Genomic DNA, 18,458 nt, shown 5'->3' on the forward strand with positions numbered 1-18,458 from the left:
TGACTGCTGAGAGAGAGAGGGAGAGTGAGAGAGAGAGTGAGAGAGAGAGAGAGAGAGAGAGAGAGAGAGAGAGAGAGAGAGAGAGGGCAGGGACACAGGAGGCAGAGGTCCATACAACCAGCACATGGCTCTGAGGCTCAGTCACTTGTTGTTCCAGCAGATTGAAGGCATTAAAAACGTACAACTCAGAGAAACATACAGGAGGGGGGGAGAAAGAGGAAAGGAGGGAGCAGAGAGGCAGGGCTCGGCACAGAGCGACAAAGTGACTAAGTAAGAAGGGAAAAAAAAGGGGGAAGTCTCTGAAAACTAGGGGAGGCAGTGTGTAGAGGAGAGAGAGAGAGAGAGAGAGAGAGAGAGAGAGAGAGAGAGAGAGAGAGAGAGAGAGAGAGAGAGAGAGAGAGAGAGAGAGAAACAAGAAGTTATATGTGGCTATTTGAGGTAGTGATTGAGGAATGGAGCGAGACAGAATAGCTGGTAAGTTTTTAAACAATTTTTACAACATTCAAACTTTAAAATGTAGGGCTTTACTTCCTTGGAGAAGAATGTGATTTCTTCCCCCTTTCCTTGTTAAACTTGAGAGGAAACGGTTTTGTCGCCTGCTGAAGGAAGCAGTTGCCTGCCTGAATTTGACATGCGTTGCTTGAGTCTCTTGGATCAGGCGACAGATCTTTAGACACCTGTCTGTCTGTCTGTCTGTCTGTCTGTCTGTCTGTCTGTCTGTCTGTCTTTCTGTCTGTCTGTCCGTCTGTCCGTCTGTCTGTCTGTCTGTCTGTCTGTCTGTCTGTCTGTCTGTCTGTCTGTCTGTCTGTCTGTCTGTCTGTCTGTCTGTCTAAGTACGTTTTCTGCCTGTCATCTCCCCTTTTACTCTCTCTATTACCTGACTTTCTGTCTGCCTGACACCTCTCTCTCTCTCTCTCTCTCTCTCTCTCTCTCCCTCCCTCTCTCTCTCTCTCTCTCTCCCTCTCTCTCTTCCGTCTGCAGCCCTTCCTGGATCATCTGATTCACCTCTGGTGAATCAGATCATTACCAACGCCTATCCGTCTCTCTCCACTTTCTGCTCTCTCTCTAAATGGCTCAGTTAGGAGGGTCTTGGCTGTTACTTTGTTCTTAAAGAAACCGTCTTGTGGTCCGTCTCACTGAAGGGAATACACGCTGAGAAGCGATCAATAGGCTCTCATGGGGAGCACACTCTGAGTCTGACAGCCGCGGCATGAGGACATCCGGTCTGCCGCTGCGCTGCGCCGATGGCCCTTTAATTAGCAGGAGGGCTTAAGACTTTGACTCAGGACTCTGGGAGCGCTCGTAGAGAGGATATCTGTTGTCTCGGCCAGTTCAGGGAAGCAGTGGCTTGCCTTGGATAATCTTTGATTGAGGGGGGTTCTAAGCGAGAAATTATAGGGGAGAGAGGGAGAGGGAAAGAGGGTGAAAAATTGATTGGGAGAAAGGAAGCTAACCGGATTGTATTCATTTGACTGTTTGTGAGGTTTTCTGTGCATATGCACAAGTGTGTCCATGTCAATATGGACCACTTCCTACACCACTGAATTTTCTCCTATATTTACTACCAGTGAGACGGCAGACAGTGTTGGTGTGTTCATGGGCGTCATTCACTGAAACTAACACATTAGACATCTCCCCTCAGACGGAGGTAGCTTTACGACTCTACCCAGAGCTTTACTAAGATTAGAGCTTGGCAGCATGAACCCTGCTAATTAGTTTTGGATTCAGTTGTGAATGCGCTGTCTAAACTCTCTGGCCGACTGCTTTAGTGGTTCTCCTCACCACTTGATGGCAGTGTTGCTGTGTGAGTGGGAGGCTCCATCACCAGCATTGGGCCACCATTTCGCAGGGAAAGTTCCATGCATGTGAATGATTTACATTTCACCGAGAAATGGGAGCGGGGATTCAGGGTTGATTTCAGCAGGGGGTGAGGAGGACGTCAGGGTTGAAGTGAGGTTCTTATGTCATTTTGTGTTGACGGGGTGCCATAGCTACGGGCAGCCTTTCAGATACCCCTCAGATGTTTTTGATTGCGATAGCAGCTTCAGCCAGGGGGAATGGAGGGCCATTCAGAGAAACACAGAAAGCGTCCATGTGCGTGTGCGTGTGTCTGTGTGTGTGTGTGTCTGTGTGTGTGTCTGTGCCCTTGCGTGTCCATGAATGTGTGTGTGTATGAATGGGACTCTTTTATGCCTCCATTGTGGCGTATTCCAGTTGGAAGGCTGCTTCTTAGTTCTGGATGGTTCCTCCAAGGGTGACTAAAGTGACGTAACACGAATAAACCTGTGTCAACATGAAACGAATAAAACATTCATACATTACCTCGTCCGTCAGCTTGATTTCTGCCTGATTCACGTCATGTCGATTTTCAGCAGTGTGTTGAAGACAACAGAAAACAACCTCTTTTGTTATTGTTTTGATTGAATTATTATTCTTTATAATAACAATTGTACAACAGGAAGCCTGTTGAAGTCATGTTTATGATTATGTTTGTGTGGTCTGTTTTATTCAAAACAAATGGCAATTTTCCAATAAAAACGACGGTCAGACGGTAACGATGCTGTGACTGTCTGTTCATAAAGGAGATGACTCTTGATAACATTATCAGTCATTATAGTAACTTTTAGTTCGAAAAAAATCCAGCTCATACGTGTAGAGCATTGGTTTTCTGTAAAGTTCTTTGAGAGGAAAAGGTATGTGTTGTGCAGTTTATGCATACCCTCTCAGCCATATTCTGTTTATTCAGAACACACACACACACACACACACACACACACACACACACACACACACACACACACACACACACACACACACACACACACACAAACACACACACACACACACACACACACACACACACACACACACACACACACACACACACACACACACACACACACACACACACACACACACACACACACAAACACACATTGCATGAACTCTGAGTGAGAGAAATAAAGGAAATCGGCCTTCCTTCCGGTCCTGTGATGGCAGCCAACAGGATATCCTGTATGAGTCAACAGCTCCATGCCATTTGCCCCCAGCAGCCTCTGTATTGTTTGACATTATTTGTGGTGGAGGGGAGGGCCGCCCCGCCCCGCCCTCTGTTCCCAGCGGGGGCTTTTGACAGCTACATTATAAGGCACCGCCCCGCCCCAGGAAGCTTCTCTTCAGCACATGGAACACATCCTTTTGCTATTGTTCCCCTCTGGATACCGACATGCTCACATAGGACCAAGTGGGTGAGGTCAAATCCAGAATAAGATCATCCAAGTCTCATATGAGCACATACACTTACCACTTATCCAAAGCTGAGTTGAACTTCTGGTTGGTCTTGTGTTCTGAAGCCTGGTCCGGGGTGATGAGGATTTAATGTGACATTGTCACTACAAATGCTTAAGGGAATGGGATCCCAAAACCAGAGGCCTATAGGTTTGAGTCCCAACCCATAGCAGCCAGTGAGTATAAATAACACAGACGAGGGAGAAAGGGCCGGTTTGGGGTCGGTGCCTGCAGATTAGTGTTTGTGGTTGCGTTGTTTTCATGTTGGTCCTGTGCTGACCGCACAGAAAAGCCTTTCAATGTGCCTTGCAGAAACCACACAGAGGAAAAGTACATTAATCGACTTTACCTCAGCCAATCAACGATGTGGAAATGCTCACGTTGTGTTTTGCGTCGGTAGCAGTTGGATTATGATAATAATAGGAAGAAGAAGTAGAGGGAGAAGAACAGAAATAGAGGTCTGAGGAAAACAAGCAATGTGGACACAGTGAGGGAAGTTCTGGTGTTTCTTTATAGTGTGTGATTGTAATTACCGTCTATCTCCAACCTGTAATGAGATGTGTACAAAGTGTCAGCAGCCTGTTAGTGTAAACAGAGTACAAAGCAAACACAGCCATCTGTCTGTCAGTGCTGGGTCCTGCTCTGCTGGTTACCTGCCTGCTACTTCCTGGCGCTGCAGCACTGTATTTTTCGTTTTACAGGTACAGATACAAACACATGTGCACACACACACACAGACACACACACACACACACACACACACACACACACACACACACACACACACACACACACACACACACACACATAGACCTAAATGACTGCACATACACGTTCCAGTTAAAAGTCAGATCAGTAAAGCACATTCATATGTGTACCGGGTATCCTCATAGCCAAGAGAACACACAAAGCCACACACACACAGACACATACACAAACAGTACGCACGCTGCACCAGATGTTGTTTTGGAGTGTTCTCCTCTGGCTCTCCGTACCACAGCGTCCTTCCTGAGCGTGTCTCCATGTTTAGATAAATACACACCGGGTGGGTTGGGGAGAGGGGGTGGGGGGAGGGGCGGTGTTTGGCTTTAATGAAGGGGTGCGGGTCGTGGGGCTACATGGTTTATAGTGCCCCCACACCAGGGCTATCCCAGGGGCACCGCGGGCCACACACCCTGCTCTATATGTGAGCGGACTAAGCAGGACTAAAGCGTGAATGCACGTGTCCTAGAAAAACAGATCTACAGCTGATGATGGATGGGAGCATTGTTATTATATGCTCCACTGTATTGGTCGACTGCTAACGTGAAGGAGCAGAGGGACGCAGAGAGGAGAGTGAGGCGCTCACGTGTTTGGACACTTACGCATGAATACGCATGGATCTGCACACACGCACGCACACACAAATGCACACACACACACACACACACACACACACTCACACGCACACACACACACCTAGGGGCAGCTGTCAGCATGCCTGAGATCCATATGAGATAACCTCCTCCACGCAGGCTCTTGTTATACAACACATAACAAGAAGGTTTGTGTATGTGTGTGTGTGTTTGTGTGTGTGTGTGTGTGTGTGTGTGTGTGTATGTGCGTGTGTGTATGTGTGTGTTTGTGTGTATGCACGTTTACGTGTGTGCATGCGTGCGATAGTGTGCGCTTGTGCGTGTGTGCTGACATGTGTGCGAATGTTTGCGTGCATGTGTGTGTGTTTTTTTGTGTGTGTGCACGTTTACGGGTGTTGATCCGTGCGCTTCTGTGTGTGTGCGGGTGAATGTTCGTTTGTGTTTGGGGTGGGGTACATCGCGGGGCATGTGTTTAATTAGTGCCCGGCCAACATTCAGGGGGGACCTTTGGGTCGGCCGCTCGCTCTGCTCCCCATCCCCAGACACCTCCCAGTGGGTTCATATTGTTGGTAACCAGACCACCACGTCATAAAGGGCACAATGTTCCGCTCACCTCCCAGGTGTCAGGGTCAGGGTTGGGGAGGGGGGCAGCAGGTGGGTCCGGGGCTCTGCTCGGCTCCGACAGAATGTGGCTGTTCATTCTGACGGGGCTCGCCCCTTCTCCGACACACACTCTATAAAACACACACAGGCCATGGTATCCTACCTCCACCGGCAGGGACGACCATACCGTGCGCTGTTACTGCACGTGGAAACAGAGAAGTGACTGCCAATAAGCTGAGCAGTGGGAGCTCAATATACTCAACCTATGCTTTAAGCACTTTTTTACATGTATTCTTACTACACAGGGTTTGGATGGTGTTATTTATCTGGATTGTGTTGAATGTTTTGATGTGTTGCAAAAATGACGTGTGTGAAATGACGCCCGGTACACCTTAGGTACAAATGGACATGGATGTGATGAGTGCATTTGTTTATGCTCCTCTGAGCAATGAGGCACTCTGCTGTTTTTGAATCTTGTTCCATAGAAATCCTGAGAACCCTTTAATTGCACATTGTAGTAAACAAGTACACCCTAGACGCCCCCCACAGCCTTAAAAAGTCTCTTAACCTCTACAATCTTTATCTCCTGGTTACATTTTATTCGAGGCGATGACAGCTTCCTGTATGCTACTGGGTCTTTCTCAAAATATTCTGGTCATCTGAATCCATTTCCAGCGGGAGTTTACATACTAACCCAAGAATAGATGTCGACATTAAGTTAATTTCCTGTCATGTCATGTCTGGTTGCAAACAGGAAACCGCCACTTGGAAAAATGCGTCAATAATTACAGCGATGGCATCTGAAACACTTGGTCCATGAGGAGTCCCCTGCTGAAAGATTGGCCGATAACAATCACTACAGCACCATTCTGTTTCCCTACCATCCGGTGGACAACTTACAACCGCGGCCCCAATGTTTTACCACTTTACATTATTTCTTCAACACCCTCTCCAACTGCACTCAGCAATACCAGAGCAAGTCGCTAAATGAGCAACAGGATTTCTCAAGCACGAGAGAAGTGAGGGAAGTGTAACCCAAGTCTCACATCAAACACCAGCTCCTGTAGTCGCACTCCACCAGAGCTGTATTAACTTACGCTGTCTGGAAGACGTTTCCCCCTCTCCTGCTAATACTGTGGACGAGTCAGTGTGCGACTCCCTTCTCTGGCGCCCCCAAAGGCCAAAATCTATAGACATCATGTCATCGTCCCCCAAAGAAGGCTTTTCAGGTTTCTGCTTTTCTTGGTTGTTGTTTTTTTTAACATTGTACCGCTGTCTAGCGATGTGAATGCACACCAATTATCATGCCATGGGAAGTTGTGGACGACGTTGTTTGCTCTGCAAACCGTGGACTAAAAAGTATTAACTGAGTGAAATCTCTGCGCTGGCTTTGACTCTCCTAAGTGGAGGTCAGCTCTTGTTAGCTTTTAGTGGAATGAGAATTCCTTTCTGAGGGCCATTTTCAGGCCCCAGGCCCTGGCCTGGTAATGGAGCATTTGTATAGGGGCTTGATTGCAGGTTAACTGGGCTTAAGAGACTCGCTGTTCACGTGCGCTGTCAGACACACTCAGATTAGGAGAGAAAATAGTACTTGATACACCCTTTAGATGGAAATGGTTTTCGTGTGTGCCAAGTTCTATGCATGTGTGTGTGTGTTTGTGAGAGTTTTTGCCTTTGTTTGTGTATGTATGATTAGCATTGCACATCTGTGTGAGCATGTCTGTTTATTTCTCTGTTGTGGAAGTGTGTGTCTTTGCCTCCATGTGATCGTGCCTTTCTATTCGTGTGTGTTTAATACTCCTTTGCTTGTCTGCAGACACTGGGACACAAACACACTTGCAAGTTCAGGCATGCATGTGCTTATCGCTACAGAGGAAAGGGACAGAGTGATGGGGAGCTTGCTAAGGGGAAGGGACGATGGGGAGGAGGACGATGAGGAGGAGGGAGAATGAGGAGGAGTGGGAGAAGGAGGAGGAGGAAGAGGGAGGAGGAGGAGAAGATAGGAGGTGGCTTGTTTCATCCTGTCTCTAAAGTCTGAATGCAGTGATAAAGAGAAGTAGGAAGTCAGGACTGTAACAGAGCTGCCCTGCACGCTCCACAGTTTGTCATTTTAATCTTAAAGAATCAACAGAGAGACGTGGACTTAATCCAATATGTCTGATATCGGGCTCAGTCCACACTTGGAAGGAATTGTATCTGACTTTCAAGGTTGGTAGTTTGTTCTTCAATTTAAGTTTGTCTTTGTCGAATTTGAGATTGGTAATGACTTGTGTAACGTGCTGTCCTGACGCTGCCTCAACAAGTCCTTTTTGATAGTTGGACACGTTACTATTTATTTGAAACAACGATGTGACATGTTGACATGGTGTGTCATTTTGTTAACCATTTTCTTTTGGGTTACCTTGTTATCACACATAGTCACATTCACAATCAAAGACACACACATACTCACAAACACACACACATGCGCACACACACGCATACTCATACACACACACACACACACACACACACACACACACACACGCGCGCGCGCACAGCAAGTTATGTTTATCTTTTGTTTTGAGATGGCATTGTCTTTCCTTCCTCTTCCTTCTACTCCTCCTTCTGCTCCTTCTGCTCTGTGTTGTCTTTTCATCGGACCTTCTGACATCACTTCCTGTTTCTCTTGCCTTCCCACTGCACTCTTCCTCCAGCTGGTTTGTCCACTCAGATGTCAAACGGTGCTTTCACAGAATGCCTAGGATCACGTGTGCGCTAGGAAATACACAGTGGTTGAGGGGAACTAACATAAAGGAGAGGTCATAGCATGGATCGATCCAGTTTGAGGCCAAGGTGTGTGTGTGTGTGTGTGTGTGTGTGTGTGTGTGTGTGTGTGTGTGTGTGTGTGTGTGTGTGTGTGTGTGTGTGTGTGTGTGTGTGTGTGTGTGTGTGTGTGTGTGTGTGTGTGTGTGTGTGTGTGTGTGTGTGTCTGTATCTGTGTGTGTTTTTGTGTGTAAACTTGTCAGCCCTTGGCTAAAAGGTAGTGTTTATTAAATTAGCTATGTGGTTGTGACAGGCGAGTGTGTGTGATTGTGTCTGTGTAAGGAGGCACACCAACCATATGACCTTAACATATATTCAACTTTTTACTGTTCTCTATACTCCTTAGAGATACCATTCCAAACATTTTTAAGCAGCCTGTGCATTTAATGAAAAAAATAGGAAATACCTTTTGGAATCTCTTACAGGTGTGTCATGTGCTCCATGTAATCCCGCAAATGATTCTCATTTTCCACCGCCTGTAGTGACTTCACGGCTTGCCCACGTGCCAACAGATCACGATGTCATGTCGGCGAGGGGCCAATACTTCCAGTGCGACTGTATCAAATAAATATTCCCTTCGACACCCCCTCCCCCCCCCCCCCTCGGCTACCTCCTACCTTCCTCCCTTCCCCCTTCCCCACAAACACCTCCTTCACCTGTGGCAGACCTCTATTACACATTACAGCACAACTCCCAACAGTGTGTAAAGTGTGTGTGTGTGCAGTAAATGCTGTTTCCCTGTAACTCAAGCGATTCTTTTCGATTCTTGATGGCCAAGGGTGTAAATCAGTCAGTATGCGGTCTGCACGGGATTTGTATAGCTAACAATTGGCTGATGGGAGTTTGGACAGGCGAGGACAGGGTTGTGTTGGACCTGCCAAGTGGTAGTCCTAGACAGCACAGAGACAAGCACTTCATAACCATGTATACAGCTTAGCTTAGTTTAGCTTAGCCTAGCGTGAATGTATTTGTGTGTGTGTGTGTGTGTGTGTGTGTGTGTGTGTGTGTGTGTGTGTGTGTGTGTGTGTGTGTGTGTGTGTGTGTGTGTGTGTGTGTGTGTGTGTGTGTGTGTGTGTGTGTGTGTGTGTGTGTGTGTGTGTGTGTGTGTGTGCGTGTGTGTGTGTGTGTGTGTGTGTATTGATATATGTGTTTGAGTGTGTGTCAGGGAAATCATTTTCCGTTCCGGTCCATGCACTCTGAAATGAACCTTTGGGCGTAGATGTTGCCATCAGAGTCTCTGCTACTTTACCTGCTAAGGACCCAACCATCTTGCCCCAATGAATGAAAACAGTTGACACGAGAGAGAGAGAGACAGAGAAAGAGAGAGAGAGAGAGGGAACCACCCAATAAATCTGAAACTGTAATCCTCCGCGCGGTTCCTCCACATGAATCAGCCCCTGCCCGTTCAGCTGGCATCCACCAGCACCACAGCTTTTTAACAGCCTAGCATTACGCCTTTCTGACTGACCAAGCAGAATATCCCACAGTGTAATTCTAGCACTTTTTTGTTTGGCCTTGCCCATGTCAAATGGGGTTTTGTTTTATTTATCCTCCTTGGACCGCAAGGATTTTCTACTTTCTCCCGCTGTTGACACAAGCTCCACTCAGACATGCATATAGAAAAGGTTCAGTGGGCCAAAGAGGTTGTGTATTTTACACTGCTAAGGCTGAATAGTTCGGAGATCTTGATCGATTTCCTTATTGCTCTGGGCTGTAATTACGAGATGAGATGGGGGTTCAAGGCTGTGTAAGAACAATTTGGGTAAACTTTAACATACCTACGGAAGGGATTTGGTGAGAATATTAAGCAGAGCGCAGCCGGAGCTTCTGTCTCTGAGTAAATGTATTTGGCAAGTGGCTTTGGGCTTGGTAACCTATTTAGATGTTTTGCACAAATTGGATCTTGAGTTTGGCTTTTAGTACCATACTTTTAAACTGAATTCCATTAAATTGCTGCAATATACTTAGTATTTTTGATATGATAATGAATTTTAATCTGATATTTCAGCCTGAGGTCAGACCAGACTGATCTGACCTTTCAATCCCATCTCAGACCAGGCTGATTTTACACCTCAGACCCAGGACAGACCAGGCTAATCTTACCCAGGTCAGACCAGGCTGATCTTACCCAGGTCAGACCAGGCTGATCTTACCCAGGTCAGACCAGGCTGATCTTACACCTCAGACCAGGCTGATCTGACCCTTCAGACCCAGGTCAGACCAGAGTGATCTTACCCAGGTCAGACCAGGCTGATCTTACACCTCAGACCCTGGTCAGACCAGGCTAAAACTAGGACTAGAAATGCAAACTTGAGTTTAAGGTGCTCTTTATCTCTTTGATATTCACAATGTATTTGTTTTGGAAATATGACTTGAACACATTCAAAGGCTTAAGAAAGATCTAAACTTTCTGGTAAAGTTGGTTTTATACTCGGCTATAGTTGTGCGGACCACATTACGCCCCTGGCCTGCCTATTGACGGGTCCCTGCTTCTGTATGCTATTTTGTTGACACACTTTTTCCTTTCTGACGCTGCTGCTGTGACCTCTCTACGTGCTTTGTTACTACATTTATCTTCTTCTCTAATCTGTAGCCCTCCTCCCTCTTTCCCTCTCTACATTTCTCATTCCCCCCAAATGCTATTTTTTAGCACTTTTATTCCTTCTTCCTTTATTTTCCCTTCTTTAAATGTCCTTCTGTATTTCATTATTTCATGTTTCTTTCTTTCATGCATTTTTTTTTTTTTTTCATATTCCTTTCACAACACATTTCCTTCCATTTCTTAGTGTTTTTTTGTAACTTTTCTTTCTTTCCTTTTAATCGTACTTCCTTTCATTATTTCTTTCTTCAATTTATTTTGTACTCCACTCCTCTCCCCCTCACAACTGATAGAGAGGCTTCTATCTGGGATGAGATAGTCTGCTCTGGGTGCGTCCTTGAGTCCTTCCAAAGATAACACTGAGAGTAATGGGGGCATCCATTAGCATGCAAGCTAGGGCAGAGATAGCCTACAGCTGGACTATTTTAGCATTGTTATGCTGTGCCATCGTGTCACCCCCTGAGGGACCCCCAGTGGGAAATTATTGATACTGGACCAAGATTGCTGAGTAGAGAGAGAGAGACTCTGATCAAGAGAGATTGGCATTAGACAGACACACTGCTAAAGAGTACAGCTGTAGTCAGCCACAGAAAATCTTGGTAGACTGAAATTCAACCAACTCTTTGACCTAACGATTGGTCGATGGGGGGGAGATTTGAAAATATATACGTTATCTCTAGATGAACTCATGTGCTCTCTACTCTACCTGCTAGCCTAAATATCACGTAGGCCTAAGTGTGGAGGAAGCCAGTGGGTTTTACATCCACTCTCGGTAGAGGCAGAGCTTCAATGTAAACAGGTCACACCAGGCAAGTCACGGAGCACCACATCGGGCAGCGCTGTGTAGTAAATAACACGCGTCAGAGGTCGATTTTAGGTTTTGTTCTGTGTTTAATATAACGGGCTCAATGAATGCTATAGCCATTCGTGCTACGGTGCCAATTCTTATACTTTCACTTTCCAGCCTATTGAGCTCTTAACCCGTGGAGCATCACTGACTACATGGAAAATAGCGTATGCTCAATGCTTTTAGATGATATGCCTTAGACCAGGGATGGGCAACTGGCGGCCCGCGGGCCGCATGCGGCCCGCATCCTCACTCAGTCAGGCCCGCACATAATAAATAAAAAAAAAAGTAAAAAAAAAAGTTTAATAATAATTGATCGAGTTACAGAAAACTCGGTCAAGAAAGATGAGAAGAATTCATAGAATTCGAAGGCAAACCCATGTGTCTAGTTTGCTTAGAACCGATATCAGTCATTAAAGATATCCACTTAAGTCGCCACTACAACTACTACAACTGCTTGTTGGGTTTGAGTTCATTGAGTTGTTGCACTTAATGTTGGGCCACTGTTTTTCAGTTTTTTGACTTCATTGAATGATGATGTATGTGAGCCCTTTGCACTGATAAAAATACTGACCATTCATGTGGCTGTTTGAGCATGGAAAACATGAAATGAATGTATGTTGGTTCAATTAACTTACCGTACATAGGTTATGATTCTGGATGATTTTTTAGGTAGTGGCCATCCCCAAAATGCACCAGAATACAGGAAATCATATCTACCAAATTCAAAATTGTGTAGCTTCTCTCAGCTCACGTTTAGTTGAAGTTGTGTGATGGTTATGATGAAAAATGTGGCCCTCTTTATCATGAAAGTTGCCCATCCCTGCCTTAGACGTTTGGTCATCCTTTTTAATAAGATGCTGGCACAGAAGCGACAACTCCGGTGACATCTTCCTTAGGTTGTGCGAGTTCAAAGTTGTGAAGACTGGGGTGTTTCGACTGCCTGTTTTCTAATAGTCTTATGGTCTTTTAAAGCTTACGATTATTAAGCATAAACTATTTAGCATTGTATTATTATCATATATTTCTTTTTACTATCAATAATTAATGTTATTTCTATCACTGTGGGCTATCAATCAAATAAATCAATCTGCCATTTTCCATCTGCCCCCCCGAAAATAACAGATTAAGAAGTGCTTTTTTACACCAGTGTTTGTCTGACCAATGAGAATGGTTAAACAAGTTCAAATCTAACAACCGATCGACCAACCAACCTGAACTTTACAGCCCTAGTAAAGAAAGAGACGCTAGACAGACGGATTGGTAAGAAGACTAGGTAGGGGTCTGGGGACTATCGCTAGACAATGTGTGTGGTGGGGTATTGTGTATTTAGTTATGTACGAAGAATCTAATAAGAAACCTTAGTGGCCTGTTTTCTCTATTCCCTTTTCAGTATCAGTTTTTTTCTGTGCTCGTGGCGCTGTGGTTTGCATCATGGAAGCTGACATCAGCGTGAGAGTAAACAAACCAAAAAATTATCATGCCTCGATATAACCTCCCCGCCCCCCGGTAAAAACAAAAGAACACACACATCCACCCCAAACGGCCAATTGGATCGTGCTCCTGAGCATGTCCTCGCTCTGACTGCAGCCTCCGCTCCCTCACCCGTGCAAAGTACACATTCTCACATCCGCAGTCGTCCCAAGACATTAGAGAAGACAGCAACATGTGCCATGACATATTAGGGTTGAACAGGGTTTAACAGTCTCCTGTAGCCCTCCCACCCAGGGGTTTGGAAGCAAGTATCTCACCATACAGAGCACTCACGCAGACAGACTCCGCTGCCTCGCTCAAACATCATGACGTCTGCAGACTGCAGATTCTGGTGTAGCCGTTTCGCTAGCTGGCGTGAGATAGGGAGCCGCCACGGCCTTGGACTGCACATTGTGATGTCGTGCAGCACATGAAGGAATGGAGGCATGGTTAAGAGTGGGACCGGGAGGCTGGCCTCTGGCTCGCTGTGGTTTGGACGGTTATTGGCCTGCACAGCTTCCAAATCATTACTGTATTATAACTGTATGCAACAACAAAGCAATACATCTGTCAGCAAGACGGAACAAAAAGTTTCTTTAGTGGAAAGCATCCACCTTCAAGAATATATATATTCTTACGTGAACTCCCTGGTAAATGGAAGAATAGCAAACTGCTTATTGAAGAGATTGCAGACTAGAAGCAATGGGAGGCGTGAGAACAGAAAGACGAAATTCCTTTCCAATCTCTGTTTAATGTTTTCTTCCACTGGACACAATTGTGTGCTTGTTATTTTAACACCTTTCAGACAACATTCAGGCACAGCACATAAGGCCAACCAATGATAGCTTTTTAATATCGGTCTGCATTCAAGAAAACAAAAAGTTGCCACCAAACAGTAGTTGAAGCCTTTGAACGGTCCACTTACAAACTTAAACTACTTGATCAATACTTGATCCTTATTGCTCAATAATATTACTATGGTGTCGTTTTCAATAACGAGATACCTCTTCCTTTAAACAGGTCTGAGTCAAAGCACTGTGAATGAATGAATGATGTTTTTTATTTCCGTGTCATTACAGGACACCGATATAACTACAGAAAGCGTGTAGTACATACACAATCAAAAAACACTACACAATACATTTCATCCAGCACCGAATAAACACACTAAATATAAAGAGACATATTCCTCTTAGCCCACGCCTTTTCAATAAAGCCAGCAATCAAAAAAGTTATATATTGGAACAGCCAAGCTAACAGTATCTGCATCACACATATAATGAACTTCTTTTACATCGACTTTCTTGAATAAACTTAATCTCAAACATTAATCCAACATTAAGAAAAGAAAATATGGACGTACCATCCGTGACCACACACGTTGGTTTACACACATCCATTATGAAGCACTGCATCTGACATGATGGGCACCACCATTGCATGAGCACTTTTGCGACCTGCAGCGGAAACAGTCCATGTTTGGCACATTGAGGGTTGGAATAGAATGGCTGCCCGCAAAACTAAATAATAAGTAAGCTAAGTAAACAAACCTAATAATTATACCGTACATGAACCCTGGTCATCTGGTGGCTGTCCTGTGTTTGACCCATTCCTCCGGCATCACCTCCTAACCCTACATCTGGCAGAGAGGGCTTTCTAGAAGAATGCCCTGAAGCCGAGCTCCTCCATGTGCCATGGCTGCCACTTGATTAAAAACTGTCAATACAAGTCATCAAGAAGATGTTTCCATGACAATGCAAAAACAATATGCTCAAAGTGCCACGGAAGAACATTTGAAAGTCAGCTGACTAAATCAATAGGATTTGATGAAAGTCCCTAATATTTAATCCCGTTGGTAGCTGTGGTACAAGCTGTACAAACCACGGCAGGGTGCCCCGTTATTGGGAAAGAATGTTCTTGGGCGGCGTAAGCAGCCTCGGCTTCATCGAGGCCGCACTACATTATTTTCCAATAACGGGGGGACACCCTGTCGCGGTTTATTCCTCACGTATCACCACACTCTGGGCGGTACATGAGGAGCGACGCATGGAGCGGAGGGGGAGATGGCTGATGGTGTGGCTGATATGACAGCAACCTAAGCCGTTTACGCTAGGTAACTTTAAATTAGTGTTTAACAGGAGCTTTCGTGAGGAGGACTATGCTTGGTACTATTTTGGTAAAACAGTTTATACGGGTAAATTAGATTAGTAATAGAGGCCGATGCCTTGTTGTGGTGATGCTTTGATGTTTTATTTTGTCTTTAATTCTCTGTTCCCGCTAGCTGTCGAATTACATGATGCAGGCCAGTTGAGCCACATGTCCATACCTGTGGCTATATTAGCATGCACTCCGATGATATCAACACACATACAGATTGAGATTATATTGAGATTCACTGGTTTACTGACTACATATAGGCCATACAATTTCACAGTGAAAGAGGCCTTTGGGCTTGTGTGCGAGTTGGTTGGTCTAAACCACTGCAGTGTGTCATTTTAATTATTTCTCTCTCAGGGCCAATGCCTTGGCATGACCTTCCCAATATGGAAGCCAATTCCAAGACGACTTTCCGTCTGTGCATCCCGATTCCTGCCGTTAGTACAAGCTCATCCCTCTGTGACTTTGTCTTGATCAGCATTTTTCTCATGCAATGACTTTCCATGCTTTATTGTGGATGTCTCTATAAATCACATTTGGATTGGTTTTGCAATTAATGTATTATCTTACTACCTGCCATTGGCATTTAAATTGATGTTGGGATGAAATTGTTTGTTTTACGGCACAAAACTTGTTCGTTAAATTATTGCAGCTGTGTACTTCACCCATATGTAGTTAAGTAAAGGAACTACAGATGTACCGTTTTTTGTGTATGAACTGCATGTGTTATAAATTAAAACAAAACAGCATGAGAAACTTTAAATTGAGAGTCTATCTAGGTGGGGCTTTTCACGTATTTTCCAGCAATTTCCCAAACCTCAAACCCCAGGCAATTTATTTATTGGCTACATTGCAATTGAAGTTTGGTTTTGGGAAGAGAGTCACATTTGTTTACTGCCTAATTAGTCAAACTTTACATGAATATTTTATAAATGGGTTCTTTCTCACCATAAACAGTATTTAATCCTTTAATTGTTTGTATACCATGTGGTTCAACAAAATTACATTGTTATAGGATGTTGTGGTTTGGCATTAAAGTTCCTCTCGGCGGAATGTGTTTGATGACCGTGGTTCACGAAGGACCACTGACCCTTGATTGAGTCCGTTTGGTTCTCACCCTCTCTCTCCTCCGCTACAGCTCTGAAGAGGTCCTTCGAAGTGGAGGATGTGGACACCTCCTCCCACTCCCCCGGGTCCCGCCGGACCACCAACTCCCCCCACCGCAACGCCATGTCCCCGACCAGCATCTACTACCGCGAGCTGGGCACTGCCAGCTCCAGCGCCTCCAACAACAACAACCACAGCCTCACCCAGCCCCGCTCCATCATGGGCGGCGGGGGCTCCAAGACCCCCGAGCCGGTGTCCCGGCGCTCCGAGCTGTCCATCGACATCACCTCCTCCTCCTCCTGCAGCAACAAGCAGCTGGACAACGTCACCAGCCCGGGCTCGGTGCGCTACCTGGGGAACAGCACCCTGAAGCGGCCCGAGGTCCTGGGACACTCCAAGTCCTCCGACCTCTCCGGGGGCCACAAGCGGGAGGTAACCTTCGCCAAGGCGTCGCCCGGAGACCCCTTGGCAACGCGCCGCAACGACACCGGCGGCAACCACAACAACAACGGCAGCAACAACGGCCCCTCCTCCGCTCGGACCCCCGAGCAGAACCACCACGCCCGGGGCCCCGGCAGTGACACGCGCAAGCCCGAGATCAGTGTTACCCGGGCCCCGCCGGCTGAGAACAACGGCCACCACCAGCCGCACCCCCCACACCCCCCACACCCTAACCCCCACCACAACACCATCGTCACCACCTTCCGCTGCTCCTCCCCCAGCCAGGCGGGCCGCAAGTCGCCCGTCCCCTCCGACAGTAAGTTATCGAACACTCTCACGCCTGTCCCCGTCTTGCTTTTGTTTGTGCGCTTGTGCGCTCTCACTTAATGGCTAGAAGGGAAGCATTGCCAGTCGGGAGGTTCAGGGTTCCATTCCCCTCTTCATGCAGGGATTGGAACTGCTCGCGCCTTGGGAGACATGCATGTTGGGCATTGGGTGAATCCAGTTGACATTATTAATAAATATTATAGCAATACAATGGTAAGTTAATAGGGTTGCAGGGATTTTTATCTGAAGGCTTCCGATGGATATTGGCTAGTAGCTAAATGTGGTTCATTGTGATAAAATGTATAAAATAAACTCAACTCTACGTGTCATTTGATCAGTGATCAGGGAATCAGTTTGTTTGTTTAGAGTTAGGTTGAAAGGGAAGTAAAAAAACGTTGGCGTTTTGGGCTTTGAATGTGGTTGCTAACAGACCCTTTCTGTGTGTGAGATCAGTTTGCATCTCGATCATCATAAATCAAATCCTTTGATCCACAAATGGAATTGAGTCTGTGATGTTAGAACATGTCTGTGATGTATGTATCGGTTAATATTGCTTTTGATCTGTTCAATCTACTACAACTTTGCCCTAAGCTAGTTCAAGTGCAGAAAAGGTTTCATGCCAACTTTGAAAGGGGCCTGACATGTTTTTCCGGAACACCTCATTGGTGTGTTTCCTTTCTCCTTGTGTTTCCATCGTCGTCTTCCTACCTCCAACCCCCCACCCCCCCCCCCCCCTCCCCCCCACCATCCCCCACCTCACCCTCACAAAGAGAGAAGGGAGACGGGACCTCTCCGAGTGTGCCAGGTCTCTGAAGTGGTGCAGTAACAGGAGAAGCTTGTGTGATTCTAGCCCGGCAGTGTCTGCGTGTCTGTCAGCTGCCAGAGTTAACCTAGTCCACAGAGGTCTGTCTGTCTATACAGCTGGCAGACCGTCTGCTCTGGGTGGGGCATCACTTGACACGTTGTTGGAGGGTCTGTCGCTCAGGTGATGATATTGGTCTGCCGTTTTCATGGCTGCTGTGAAGGAGTTTCCATTGTGGTCGTGTGAATGTGTTTTACAACAATGTGCGTTTGCGTTTGCGATCGCACAGATAGATTGTAGCACAGTTCAACGGGTCACCAAGGGTTCGTCAGAACAAGTCGGCTGGACTCAAACATGAATCTGTGCTTTCCTTTTATTTTCTTTACGGAGCTGTCGTCGTTGTCATCATGATAATAGATTCAGAATGTTTGTGAGTAGTTTTCCCTGCATGAGCATTGTTAACAGGTGCTGTAAATCTGCATCGAGCTCCATCGCCTTGCCTTATGTCTGCTGGCCTTAATGTCTCTGCTTGCATCCGTTTTCACTTTTTCCGATTGCATGCTGAAGCTGAAGTCATTGAATGCCTCAGACGAAACCCAAGCAAGGTGGCCAGCCTGTGCCCATTTGGCTTCAATTAGCCTCCGAGCCAAACCA

At 46.0% G+C, this 18,458-nt stretch overlaps 1 protein-coding gene across 2 annotated transcripts in view; it reads left to right on the top strand.

The window, feature by feature from the left end:
- Positions 1–398: 398 nt before the first annotated feature.
- Positions 399–18,458, top strand: part of septin9b (septin 9b) — a 57,422-nt gene continuing 39,362 nt past the window's right edge. The window contains exons 1-2 of one of the 2 annotated variants that reach the window (XM_056585710.1): positions 399–474; positions 16,266–16,991. In XM_056585710.1, coding sequence (XP_056441685.1) covers positions 453–474; positions 16,266–16,991 — 748 coding nt within the window. In that variant the 5' untranslated portion in view covers positions 399–452. Of the gene's footprint in view, positions 475–7,296; positions 7,455–16,265; positions 16,992–18,458 lie in introns of those variants that run through there. The other variant, XM_056585709.1, reaches the window with a different exon arrangement.

The sequence above is a fragment of the Gadus chalcogrammus genome, chromosome 3 (genome assembly GCF_026213295.1).
Source record: "Gadus chalcogrammus isolate NIFS_2021 chromosome 3, NIFS_Gcha_1.0, whole genome shotgun sequence".
Taxonomy (NCBI): domain Eukaryota; kingdom Metazoa; phylum Chordata; class Actinopteri; order Gadiformes; family Gadidae; genus Gadus; species Gadus chalcogrammus.